At 36.7% G+C, this 12763-nt stretch overlaps 1 protein-coding gene across 1 annotated transcript in view; it reads right to left on the bottom strand.

Annotated features, from left to right (window-relative positions):
* The window catches only part of CAGE1 (cancer antigen 1), a 39924-nt gene that overhangs the window by 2533 nt on the left and 24628 nt on the right, over positions 1–12763 (bottom strand). Inside the window, exons 7-8 of the mRNA XM_069493409.1 lie at positions 7997–8067; positions 836–904 (exon numbers count right to left, since the gene is read on the bottom strand). Coding sequence (XP_069349510.1) covers positions 836–904; positions 7997–8067 — 140 coding nt within the window. The remainder of the gene's footprint in view (positions 1–835; positions 905–7996; positions 8068–12763) is intronic.

The raw sequence follows: 12763 nt of genomic DNA, 5'->3' as shown, positions 1-12763 counted from the left end.
ACTTTGTATATCTTGGATCTGGCCCAGGGATAGGAGTCATGGAATGGGTTCTTTGAAATAATTTCCTTCAGAAACTCTGCACATGGGGAAAACTCACTCTGACTTTGGGAAATCATAACTGTTTTATTAGCACCTGAGGAACTGGGCCAGGAAGAGTCTCATTTTCATATCTTACTATGTTCCTAATGCCACAGGGTTTGTGCATATACCTTATAGCATCAGATATTGAGAGTCTTCTAAAATAACAGATTATAAGATCTAATGTTAGTGTAAGAAAATCTGGTCATAAAATATACAGTAGGAGGTGAGAGGATGGCTTGAGGCCAGGAGTTTGAGACCAGGCAACAGTGAGACCTGTCCCTACAAAAAATAAAAAATTTAGCCAGGCATGGTAGCACATGCCTGTAGTCCTAGCTACTCCGGAGGCTGAAGCAGGAAGATTGCTTGAGCTCAGGAGTTCAAGATTATAGTGAGCTATGATCATGCCACTGCACTCCAGCCTGGGCCATAGAAAAAGAGACCCTGTCCCTTTAAAAAAAAAAAAATACATAGCAGGGTAAGTAATTTGTGGTAGAAAAAAAGCTTAGCTCATAATCTTTATGGTTTCTTCCCTAGAGGTGACTGTATGTTCCATAAGGGCAGGGAACCTGGCTTTCCATTTCAGGTTCTACGAAACATTAATCAAACAACTATTTTATGCTAGGCAAAATACAAAGCATTTTTGTATAATTTATCTTAAATTGAGATAAGAAAACTAGTTTTTAAAAAATGTATTATTTAGTATACATATTTTTTAAAGTTAAAGAAATTATTAATTTTAAAAAGGGAAACTTACCTTGGTTTTCTGGCTCTCTCTTTAGGCCTTCTCATTAAATCTTCCAAATGTTTATTTCTCTCTTCCAAGCTGCAGAAAGAAACAGTTGAATTTTATGAATAAAATTGACTTTTCTAGACTAATTTTTTTTTAGATTCATTGGAGGATTTGAGTATATAAATTCAAATGATAATCTAGTTATGTACCCATCATCTATCCATCTCACCATATAGAAACTTGGGATCCTTTCCTAGCAACTAAAATTATTTGATTAGTTTTTCCCATTATAGGTTCCAGTGGTGAAGAAGGGAAGTAGATAGTATTACAGTAAATATATAAAGTAACATTTAGATATTCTTCTATTTGTTCACACTGTGGTGGGTAGACAACTGATCCCTCTGTGTGAGGAAACCCAACATGATCCTGGGGTAACATGTTAAAATCAACCCCCCTGAGCTGGGAACTGCTTTAACATGGGAAAATGTATGATAGTGTTACAGGAGGGTCACAGCATTCAGGCAACCTACTAGAGATTTACTTGTGGTCTATTTTTATGGCTTTTTAGCAAGAGAGATACTAGTGTTTCATTATTGGCCCTAGGAGGACAAATTCAATTAAGATACTCTCCTCCCCAAACCCATTTTCCCATCCAGAGAGGTTGTGTGAGTTTTCTGTGGCTGCTGCAACAAATTGCCACAAATTTTGTGGCTGTTGGAGGTCAGAAGTCTAAAATCCGTTTCACTGAGCTGAAATCAGGATGTCATCAGGGATGTGCTGCTTCCAGAGGCTCCGAGGGGAATCCTGTGCCTTGTCTCGCTCAGCTTTGGAGGCGTCCTCATTCCTTGGGGGACGCATGGCTCCGCATCACATCGCTTTTTCTCCCCCTGATTCATTGTCATATTGCCTCTTCCACTTCTGCCATCAAATTTCTCTCTGCCTCACCCACTCATAGAGACACTTGTGTTTGCTTTCAGGGCCGACTCAGATCATCCAAAATCATCTCCCCAACCCAAGATCCAGTATAATCACATCTGCAAAACTCTTCTGCCATATAAGGTAACATTCACAGGTTCCAGGGGTTAGGACTCAGATATTTTGGGGGGATATTCCTCAGCCCACTGTAGAGGATAAACAGAATCTTAGAGGAGATGAAACTTTATTGTAGAGTTTCATCTAAACTCAAACACCTACGGAAGGGTCAGGCAGGTTTGTGAAATGAGTGAAGCCAACTGAATAGTGATTCAAACAAACCAAAGAGCACACACCCCTAGGCCTCCCCTAAAGGAAGAAGTTGCTCCTCAGCTCTTGCCACGTGGTTCTATGGCAATGATGTGGCAATGATGTCAGATCTTGTTTTTAAAGAGATTTTTATAGGAAAGTTTCTCTTTTAAATTTTGACAATTAATTTTAAAATATTTTAAACATTATATGGACAAAACAAAACACATATGCCTCAGGAAATAACCTGTAGGTTGTCATTTTGAAACCTACACACCTTTTGGTCCAGAGATATCAGGCTTTGTCTGCAAAGGGTAAAGAGGAGAAGCTGCCAAGCCCAGGAAGAGAATATTGAACAGACCCTCGGAATACCAAAAGTCTGAGTCTATCATGCTTTATTATCAGAGAAATGGCATGGAAAAAATCTTTGGTATTTCTAGAGTTGAAAATAATGGGCCCAACTCTTGGGGGAGGGAGGATATCCAAAGAAAGAAAAAGCTTTCCTAAGCATGCAACAAAGTAACAGTGGAAATATAGTCATACATTGCTTCTGTGTACAGAGCTGAGCACAAAAAGCTACAACCTAAGCCCAGGTAAATGGAGCCCTTGGTTATCGTGGAGAAAGCGATGTCCTCCTTGGAGGGCATGAGAGGCCTGTGCTGAGAGGTACACACACAAAGCAGCACCACTGAGTGGAGTATAAAGAGCAGTTTTAATTTGCGCTTAATGGTGACAAGCAACTTTTCTTCTTTTTTGATAGAAATTAAATGTTCCAATTTATACCATCTTCATGATTACAGACATTACTGGGCAGGGTGGATAAACAAGGCAAATAAAGCAAAGGCCTTTCTCCCCCATTTAACCAAATGCAGCATTTTGGCATTTTTATGATATGCAGGTTGACTTAATTCATTGACTCGGGTTGCAAACTGGCAGCAGTAAATCTTTGCAATGTAGGTTCTTCCTCCATAGCTACTCCAAGTATCTTAATTCTTGAACTACATTGTGAGCTCTGAAATGGTGTTCACTGCAACATTCTTGAAGCTTTCACATTTTAATCTGATACCTCTCATTAAAGCAGGGAACCATCCGTTAAAAGTTGTCTTCCTCTTTGCTACTCCAGGCCACCAGCCATCTTAACCGTTAGTTACTATAACATATAAAAATAAAATTGTGCTCCCAAGCATTGACTGAAACTGTTGTGCCCAGATCCCTTTTTAAAGTGTTAGTTACCTGAGAGAAAAAAGAGGTGCTAACCAATTGCTTTCATCAACAATGACCCCAGTACAGTCTACATAATGTCCTTTGCAGCAAAAATCAAGAGGTCAGGCAATCTGATCATCGTGACTAGTTTATCACTGTCTACATACAAGGTATATTTAAAGCTGATCCAAGACTAAACATTGCAACCGTAAGCCCAAGAAATTATTCAATTTTAGCACATTGAGTTCCTGCAAGATGCCAGAGCAAAGTGAGAAATCATCTCAAAGCAAAGAGTTCATCGCCTTTTAAAAGTGAGAGGAAAACATCAAGGAGGAGGAAATAAAACTCCTCTCTCCTAAATTCCTTATCAAATCTGATGGCTATCTTCACAGGCTTAGTTGATAAAATCCAGAGTCCTCAATTTCCTGATTTGAGGAATCTGTTTTCAAGGTGACTGTCAAAGTCAAGAAGAGTTTTCAGGCTTTTCTTTGCCATGGCCCATGAACTCCAGTCCTTCAATAGGAATCTCTTTCTCCTTTATTACTTTCTAACACACTACTGGTAATGCCTGAAGAGGTCGGTGCATGGATTCCCAGAGCTGTCCCCCTGGAGAAACTTCTTGGCAAACCAGCGATTGAAGCACTGGTCGTACTCACACTTCACGTCTGTGCAAGCGTCCCCTACGCTGTTCATGGCGACGGCGGTGGCAGCAGCGGCAACGCAGATGAGTATCTTTTCACGTGTTTATTTGCTTCCCATGTATCTCTTGGTGATGTGTCTGTTCAAAGCATTGCCACTTCTTATTGGGTTGTTTTCTTATTATTGAGTTTTGAGAGTTCATTATATCGGGATAGAAGTTCTTTATCGGATACACGATTTGCAAAAATACGTCCTTTCAGACTGTGACTTGTCTTTTCATCTATTACCAGTGTCTTTGGAAGAGCAGTTTTTAACTCTCACAAAGTCAAATTTATCAAAATTTTCTCTTATGGCTCATGCTTTTTGTGACATGTCTAAGAAATTGTTGCCTAACCCAAGGTCACGGAAATTTTCTCATATGTTTTCTTCTAGAAGTGTTATACTTTTAGCCTTTATATTTAGGTCTATTATCCATTTTGAGTTTATTTTGTATGTGGTGCAGGGTATATTTCAGTACCATTTGCTGAAAAGACTGGCCTTGTTGCACTTCATTGCCTTTGTACCTTTGTCAAAAATCACTTGTCCATATATGTGTGGGTCTATGTCTGCACTCTCTAGTCTATTCCATTAATCTTTTTCTATTTTTATACCAGTGCTTCCTGTTTTGATTATCGTAGCTTTATAAAAAGTCAAAATCAGGGTTTCCCTCCCATTTTGTCCTTCTTAATCAGAGTTCTTTTGAATATCCATAGGAGTTTATTATCGGCTTGTCCATTTCTAAACAAGACAAAACATCAAAAAAACCCAAACCTACTGGGATTCTGATGGGATTGCATTAAGTCTATAAATGAACTTGTGGAAAATCTTAACAATATTGAGTCTTTAGACCCATGAAAAAAGAATACCTCTCCATTTATTTAACTCTACTTTCTCTTAATTGTGTTTTGTACTTTTCAGTGCACAAGTATTTTCCATATTTTTGTCAAATTTACCCCGATGTGGTTCATATTTTTGATGCTATCACACACTTTTTAAAATTTAATTTCTGACTGTCCACCGCTAGTGTATAGAAATACAACTGACTTCTGTACATTTATGTTGTATCTTGCAACCTTGCTAATCTAAATTAAATGGTCCTAGTAGCTTTTTTGTAGATTCCATCAGATTTTCCACATAGATGATCAAGTTGTCTGTGAATAAATTCACTTTTGCTTCTTCATGTCCATAAAACACATGGATGTGTTTTATTCCTTTTCCTTGCCTGACTGCACTGGACAGAACTTCCAGTACAATTCAAACAGTAGTCTTGTTCCTGATCTTGAGAAAGCATTCAGTCTTTCATCACTAAATGTAATGTTAATAGGCTTTTTGTAGGTCCTCTTTATTGTTATTGTGGAAGTCCTCTTCTGTTCCTAGTTTGTTTAGGTTTTTTCAATCAAGAATGATGCTGGATTTGTCAAATGCTTTTTCTGTCTATTGAAATTATCACACGCCTTTTCCTTTATAGTTTTTTAAATATACTAACATTGATGGATACAATTGTTATTAGAGATAAAGCTGACCCTTTTTTGCCACATAAGGTAAAATTCACAGATTCTAGGGATTAAGACATGGATTAGCCATTTTTCTATACCTACCCCTTTTCCTTATGCCAATGCTTTTTCACTATTTAGTGAAAAAGAATCAAAGAAATATAATGGTATTGTAACTACAAGTATAGCAGTATTAATGCTATTTTAATTTGCTATATATTTAAAAGCAGCTATTTTCTGGGGGTTACAAGTTTTCGAGGTAAACAAATATTCACCTTATTCTCTGTGATCAAGGTAATAAATGCATGGATTTTTAATAGCATGTTCAAGCCAATCAAATATTTTGATCACCCTGTACTCAAACTATAACGAAACTTAGAAAGAAAGGTGGGTTTTTTTGTTTTGTTTTTTTGCACTCTGAAATTTTCTTTGAATTTTGATTTGGTTTTTGATGGAAAAGCATTTACAGAGATTTCACGTGGGTAGAAACCATAGTTGCTGTGAAAGGGCAGTGAGCTGTCATCTGGGAATTCAGTATTGTCTATAGGAGATAAGGCACTGGAGGTATTCTTCTAGGACTCTGCTGGTATTCTGTGGATGATGAATAGCAACTAAGTTAATGTGGAGGACTTTGATGAGTGACTTCAAAAACTATAGAATATGATCAGGGATCACATGATGCATAGGCAATGCACTAGAAGACAACCTTGCATAACAAGGTAGTGAGACTGGATAGGATGGGAAGATAGGGCAGGAAATGAACTGGGATATTTTTATGAGAGGCTCCACCTCTCACCAGGATGCTGTCAGAGTTGAGATAAATAGAACAAGTCTCAGACTTCACAGTCAGGTGTTCCAGAATCAGGAATGTATGGAGAAGGGACTCCCATACCTGAAACAGACGTGGCCATAGGTGTTAGAGAGAAAGTGGTATTTGGAAAAGAGAGATGCATGACCCCCTGAATCTCTGTAGCCTTGTGGAAAAGCTACCTAATTCAGAGTTGGAAGACAAAGAATGCACCTCTAAGGAAATGGCATTTGAGCAGAGAGTGAAGGATAACATGAAGTGACTGGGGTGAGGATCGCCTGAGCATTCCAGGTGGAACAATATATGCTAAAACCCAGAGGCAAAAGGAAATGTGGTATATTTGAGAAACTATAATATCTCCATTGTGGTTAAAAGCAAGTCCAAGAATGGTAACATGAGATTGGAGAGATAAGCAAGAGCTTGATCATGAAGGAACTTGAAGGCCATGTTAAGGATTTTTTTTTTTTTTTTTTTTTTTTTTGAGATAGGGTCTTGCTCTGTCACCCAGGCTAGAGTGCAGTGGTGTCATCATAGCTCACTGCAACCTCAAGTGATCCTGCCTCAGTCTCCCAAGTGGCTGAGACTACAGGTCCACACCACCACACCTAGCTAATTTTTTTATTTTTTGTGGCGATGGGGTCTTACTACTGCCCAAGCTAGTCTCAAACTCCTGGACTCAAGTGATCTTCCCACATTGGCTTCCTAAAATGCTAGGATTATAGGCATTGCCCAGCTGACAACTCTTTCAATAAAGCTTATAGAATTCAGATGCTGTGTCTCTTCTTGAACACAAATTGGATCAATCACTCAACTGAAATACATATTTAAACTTTTTTTTCCTTTTAAAAATAACGAGTAAAGCAATATTGCCAAAATGATAGTTTGGTGTTGTTTTAAAATATTAATTTATTTTTTATTTTGATATTAATATTTTCGGAGTCCATGATTATTAAGCATTGGCTGAATTTTCTTGGCTATGAGCTGAGGAGGGGTCTAATTTTACATCTCTTGAGTATACAGCATCCTCCTCCCTGTTCAAATTTAAAATTTTCCTGCATTAGTCTGAAAAAAATGGGAAAATTATTTTACCATTTGTTCTGCTTAGAAACAATAGTGAAAACCAAAGACAAACTTCCCAAAACATAAATGCCTGCACTTTTAATTCTCTTGTTATCTTAGTCCTATAGAAAGCTCATACTTTGGGAGGCACTTTCTAAGTAAGATAAGACCATTTGTTTCAGCTCTAGTGATAGCCAGCATTTATGCATAAACTGAGGATATGACAGAGGAAGAAGCTTGTTAGAAGTGAGGATCACAAATCAGTGGATAACTATGCAGAATTTAAGAACACTAATTTTGGAGTATTTCAAGCTGTACCTAATCCATAAGAGCATTTATCTGTGTTTGATATTTGTATTGATCTGTTTAATTTGGTGTGCATTCAATAACGTTTTGTGAATAAATTCTAAGTACTGCAAGCTTATTTTACTTGAATACCACGATAACATACTCTAAAATTTTTGGATCTTTCTTACTAATTTCTTCATCATCCATCAAAATCAAAGGGAGCTCTGAGAAAGGAAGATGAAAATTTGGTTGCTTAACTCTGTAGTCCAGACATCAAGCAGGTTAGCTATATTAATAAAGAATGGTCTTAATTTATAAAACTGTACATTTTTTCTCTTTCTAGAGTCTTAAAAAATGAACTTAGAAGCCAGAGAGTGAAATAAAATGTTAGTAAATATTCACAAAATTAAAGGTAAATTTGTTTTTTCAACTTACTGTGCAATCTGGGAGTGGGAAATCTCAAGCCTTTGGTCAGCATATTCAATAATTTCTTCATATGATGTAATCTTGAAAAAATAAGCAAAGTTTTTATTTATTTTTTGATAAATTTTAGGATTTTTTTAAGATTTTTTTTTTTCTTTTTAAAATCACTAAAAGTTTAAGTCCAATTATTTGACTCCTATCAATGAAGGTTTTACAACAGGGAAAACACCCTCCCTATATTTTGGGATCAGGAATATGAATAAAAATAGGATTATAACATGCCTATTCACCACAGAACAAGTGTCAAAAGATGGCCAACTGTAGTGAGTTGACTCTAATCTAGTTGTCTTCCACACAAGTAGTATATGTATCAACTAAGGGTTATAGTCCTTTTGGTTAAAAGTTAAGGCAGTTTTAAAGGGTAAACGAGGACACTAAGTTGGCAAGATTTAGTGTTACCCTGAAAGTGAAATAGCAATACTAAGACTTTAAATTGCCTACAGCAGAATGGACAGATACACACAATGCTCTTTCCTAGCTTCTGTATAAAAGGCTAGTGGGGGTGTTTTATAATGTCATTAGAAAGTAAAAAGGGTCAATATAAATGTGCTACATCATTGCACAGATCTTTTTTAGCTCTAATATTCTATTATTTTAGTATTTGTCATAGTTTCTGAAAGGCACAAATGTTTCCATAAAAAATATGTACCTTATTTATTAAGTTGCCTAAATGCCTTTGATACTTGTCATTTTCTTCAACAAGTCTGTTGCAGTGGTCTTCTTTCAACTCTAGAAGATTTCCCAATTTTGAGATCTATTGGAGAAATATCAGTAAAAATAATAACCTGGAAATAGTCATGAAAGCTATATATGGAGGCTAAGAACAAATAAGAACAGTGAGTTATACTATATTCCAATATTCTCTTAAATTGAGTTCTACCACAGGTGAATCATGAGAATGCTATGAGCCAGATCCAGATTAGATTGCACTTAGAACAGAAGAGTGAAACTATAATGTGGGTTTCCCTTTTCTCTTATTTTATACTATGAAACTGCTTTGTAAACAACTAAACACCTATTCATGCATACGAATATTTACCAGCCCCAAATCTTCACTACCTTCTTTCTATGTATGACAAATGCATAGACATATTTGATTCTGTCTGAAGTAAAGCATCAATGTTGTGTTTGATGATGTATTTTCAGGTTTGGGAAATATGCTCCCCTGCATAAATGACTGCAAGTTTGTAAAAATATTTAGCTTAATCTGTTTCATGTCCTGACACCTATGGTCCAATTTTTACTTGCAAGAAAATCATTAAAAATTTAAAATCATGTTTCTATAAATGACATCTATGACTACATATCAGGAAATAGTATTTTTTTTATTTCAGCATTTTACAGGAGTACAAATGTTTAGGTTACATATATTGCCTTTGCCCTGCCCAAGTCAGAGCTTCAATCGTGTCCTTCCCCTAGATGGTGCGCACCATACCCATTAGGTGTGAATATACCCATCCCCTCTGCTCCACTCTCACCTGCCCAACCCCGATCAATGTTACTACTATATGTGCACGTAAGTGTTGATCAGTTAATACCAATTTGATGGTGAGTACATGTGGTTCCTGTTTTTCCATTCTTGGGATACTTCACTTAGTAGAATGGGCTCCAGCTCTATCCAGGATAATAAAAGAGGTGCTATATCACCATTGTTTCTTATAGCTGAGCAGTACTCCATGGTATACATATACCACATTTTATTAATCCTCTCATGTATTGATGGGCACTTGGGTTCTTTCCACATCTTTACAATTGTGAACTGTGCTACTATAAATATTCTAGTGCAGATGTCTTTTTTATATAATGTCTTTTTTTTTCTTTGGGTAGATGCCCAGTAATGGGATTGCTGGATCCAATGGTAGTTCTACTTTTAGCTCTTTGAGGTATCTCCATATTACTTTCCATAGAGGTTGTATTAGTTTGCAGTCCCATCAGCAGTGTATGAGTGTTCCTATCTCTTTGCATCCATGCCAGCATTTGTTGTTTTGGGACTTTTTGATAAAAGTTATTCTCACTGGAGTTAAATGATATCTCATTGTGGTTTTGATTTGCATTTCCCTGATGATTAGAGATGTTGAGCATTTTTTCATATGTTTTTTGGCCATTAGTCTGCCTTCTTAAAGGCAGAAACTGAAAAGTTTCTGTTCATGTCCTTTGGCCACTTTTTAATGGGGTTGTTTGATTTTTTTTCTTGCTGATTTTCCTGAGTTCTATATAGATTCTAGTTATCAGCCCTTTATCAGATGTGTAGCATGCAAATATTTTCTCCCATTCTATAGGTTGTCTGTTGGCTCTCATGATAGTTTCCTTGGCTGTGCAGAAGCTTTTTAATTTGATCAGGTCCCATTTATTTATTTTTGTTGTTGCTGTGATTGCCTTTGGGATCTTCTTCATAAATTCTTTGCCTAGGCCGTCTATAAGAGTTTTTCCAACATTTTCCTCTAGAATTCTTACTGTTTCCTGCCTTAGGTTTAAGTCTGTTATCTACCATGAGTTGATTTTTGTGAGAGGTGACAGGTGAGGATCCTGTTTCAGTTTTCTATGTGTGGCTATCCAACTTTCCCAGAACCATTAATTCAATAGGGATTCTTTTCCCCAGTGTATGTTTTTGTCTGCTTTGTCAAAGATTAGATGGCTATATGAAGATGGTTTTATATCTGGGTTCTCGGTTCTGTTCCATTGGTCTGTATCTCTGTTCTTGTGCCAGTACCATGCTGTTTTAGTTACTATGGCCTTGTAGTATAGCTTGAAGTCTGGTAAACTGATGCCTCCCAATTTGTTCTTTTTGCTTAAGATTGCTTTTGCTATACAGGGTCTTCTCTGGTTCCATACGAAGCATAGAATTTTTTTTCTATATATGTGAAAAATTATGTTAGCATTTCAATAGGGATTACATCCAATGTGTAGATCACTTTGTGTAGTATAGGCATTTTAACATGTTTATTCTGCTGACCCATGAGCATGGTCTGGTTTTCCACCTGTTTATTATGTCCTCAGTTATTTCCTTCCTCAGTGTTTCGTAGTTCTCCCTGCCGAGGTTTTTCACCTCCTTACTTAAATATATTCCCAGGTATTTTATTTTCTTTGTTGCTATTGTGAAGGGTATTGAGTCTTTGATTTGGTTCTCAGTTTGACTGTCGTAGACCTATAGAAATACTATTGATTTGTATATATGGATTTTGTAACCTGAGACTTTGCTGAGTTTGTTTATCAATTCCAGTAGTCTTAAGGCATAATCTTTGGGTTTTCTAGAGATGAGATCATATCATCAGCAAAGAGTGATAGTTTGACCTCTTCTGCCCCCATTTGGATGTCCTTGATTTCCTTCTCTTGTCTGATTTCTCTGGCTGGGAGTTCGAGTATCATCTTGAATAGAAGTGGTGATAAACGGCAACCTTGTCTGGTTCCAGTTCTAAGCAAGAATGCTTTCAGTTTTTCTCCATTCAGTAATGATGTTGGCTGTGGGTTTGTCATGTATGTTTTTTATCATTGTTAGGTAGGTCTCATCTATTCCCATTTTGTTTAACGTTCTTATCATAAAAGGGTGCTGAATGTTGTTGAACGCTTTTTCTGCATCTATTGAGAGGATTTTTATTTTTACTTCTATTTACGTGTTGAATTACATTTATAGATTTGTGTATGTTAAACCATCCCTGCCTCTCTGTGATGAAGCCCACTTGGTCGTGATGGATTTTTTTTTTCTTTTCTTTCCTTTTCTTTTTTTTTTTTTTTTTTTTTGAGGCAGATTCCTACTCTGTCACCCTGGCTAGAGTGCTGTGGTGTCAGTCTAGCTCACAGCAACCTCAAACTCCTGGGCTCAAGCAATCCTACTGCCTCAGCCTCCTGAGTAGCTGGGACTACAGGCATGTGCCACCACACCTGGCTAATTTTTTCTATATATTTTTTAGTTGTCCAGCTAATTTCTTTCTATATTTTTAGTAGAGACAGGGTCTCACTCTTGCTCAGGCTGGTCTCGAACTCCTGAGCTCAAACGATCCGCCCACCTGAGCCTCCCAAGTGCTAGGATTATAGGCGTGAGCCACCACACCTGGCCTTTTTTTTTTTTTTTTTTTTTTTTTTGATAAGCACCTGAATTTGGTTTGCTAGGATTTTATTGAGAATTTTTCATCTATATTCATAAGGGATATTAGTCTGTAATTTTCTTTTTTTGTTGCATCCTTTCCTGTTTTCGTATCAGAGTGATGTTGGTTTCATAAAACATGTTGGGGAGGATTCCTTCCTTCTCGATATTATGGAATAATTTGTGCAGGATAGGCATCAGTTTTTTGTAGATCTGGTAAAATTCGGCTCCAGGACTTTTCTTTTTAAGAAGGTTTTTTATTGCTGTTTCAATTTCGGTACTTGATATTGGTATGTTCATGAATTCTGTTTCTTCCTGTTTGAGCCTAGGGAGGCTCTGTGTTTCTAATAATTTGTCCATTTCCTTCACATTATCAAGTTTATGTGCATAGAGGTTTTTAGAGTATTCATAGATGATATTTTGTATTTCCATGGTATCAGTTGTAATTTCTCCTTTTTTCATTCCTGACTGAGCTTATTAGAGTCCTTTCTTTTCTGCTTCTCATTAATCTAGCAAAAGGTGTGTCAATTTTGTTCATTTTTTCAAAGAACCAACTTTTTGTTTTATTAATCTTCCATGTAGTTTTTTTATTATCGATTTCATTTACTTCTGCTCTGATCTTTGTTATTTTTTTTCTT

Source organism: Eulemur rufifrons, chromosome 18, assembly GCF_041146395.1.
Source record: "Eulemur rufifrons isolate Redbay chromosome 18, OSU_ERuf_1, whole genome shotgun sequence".
In the NCBI taxonomy this organism is placed as follows: Eukaryota; Metazoa; Chordata; class Mammalia; order Primates; family Lemuridae; genus Eulemur; species Eulemur rufifrons.
This window is presented reverse-complemented; position numbering and strand designations above follow the sequence as displayed.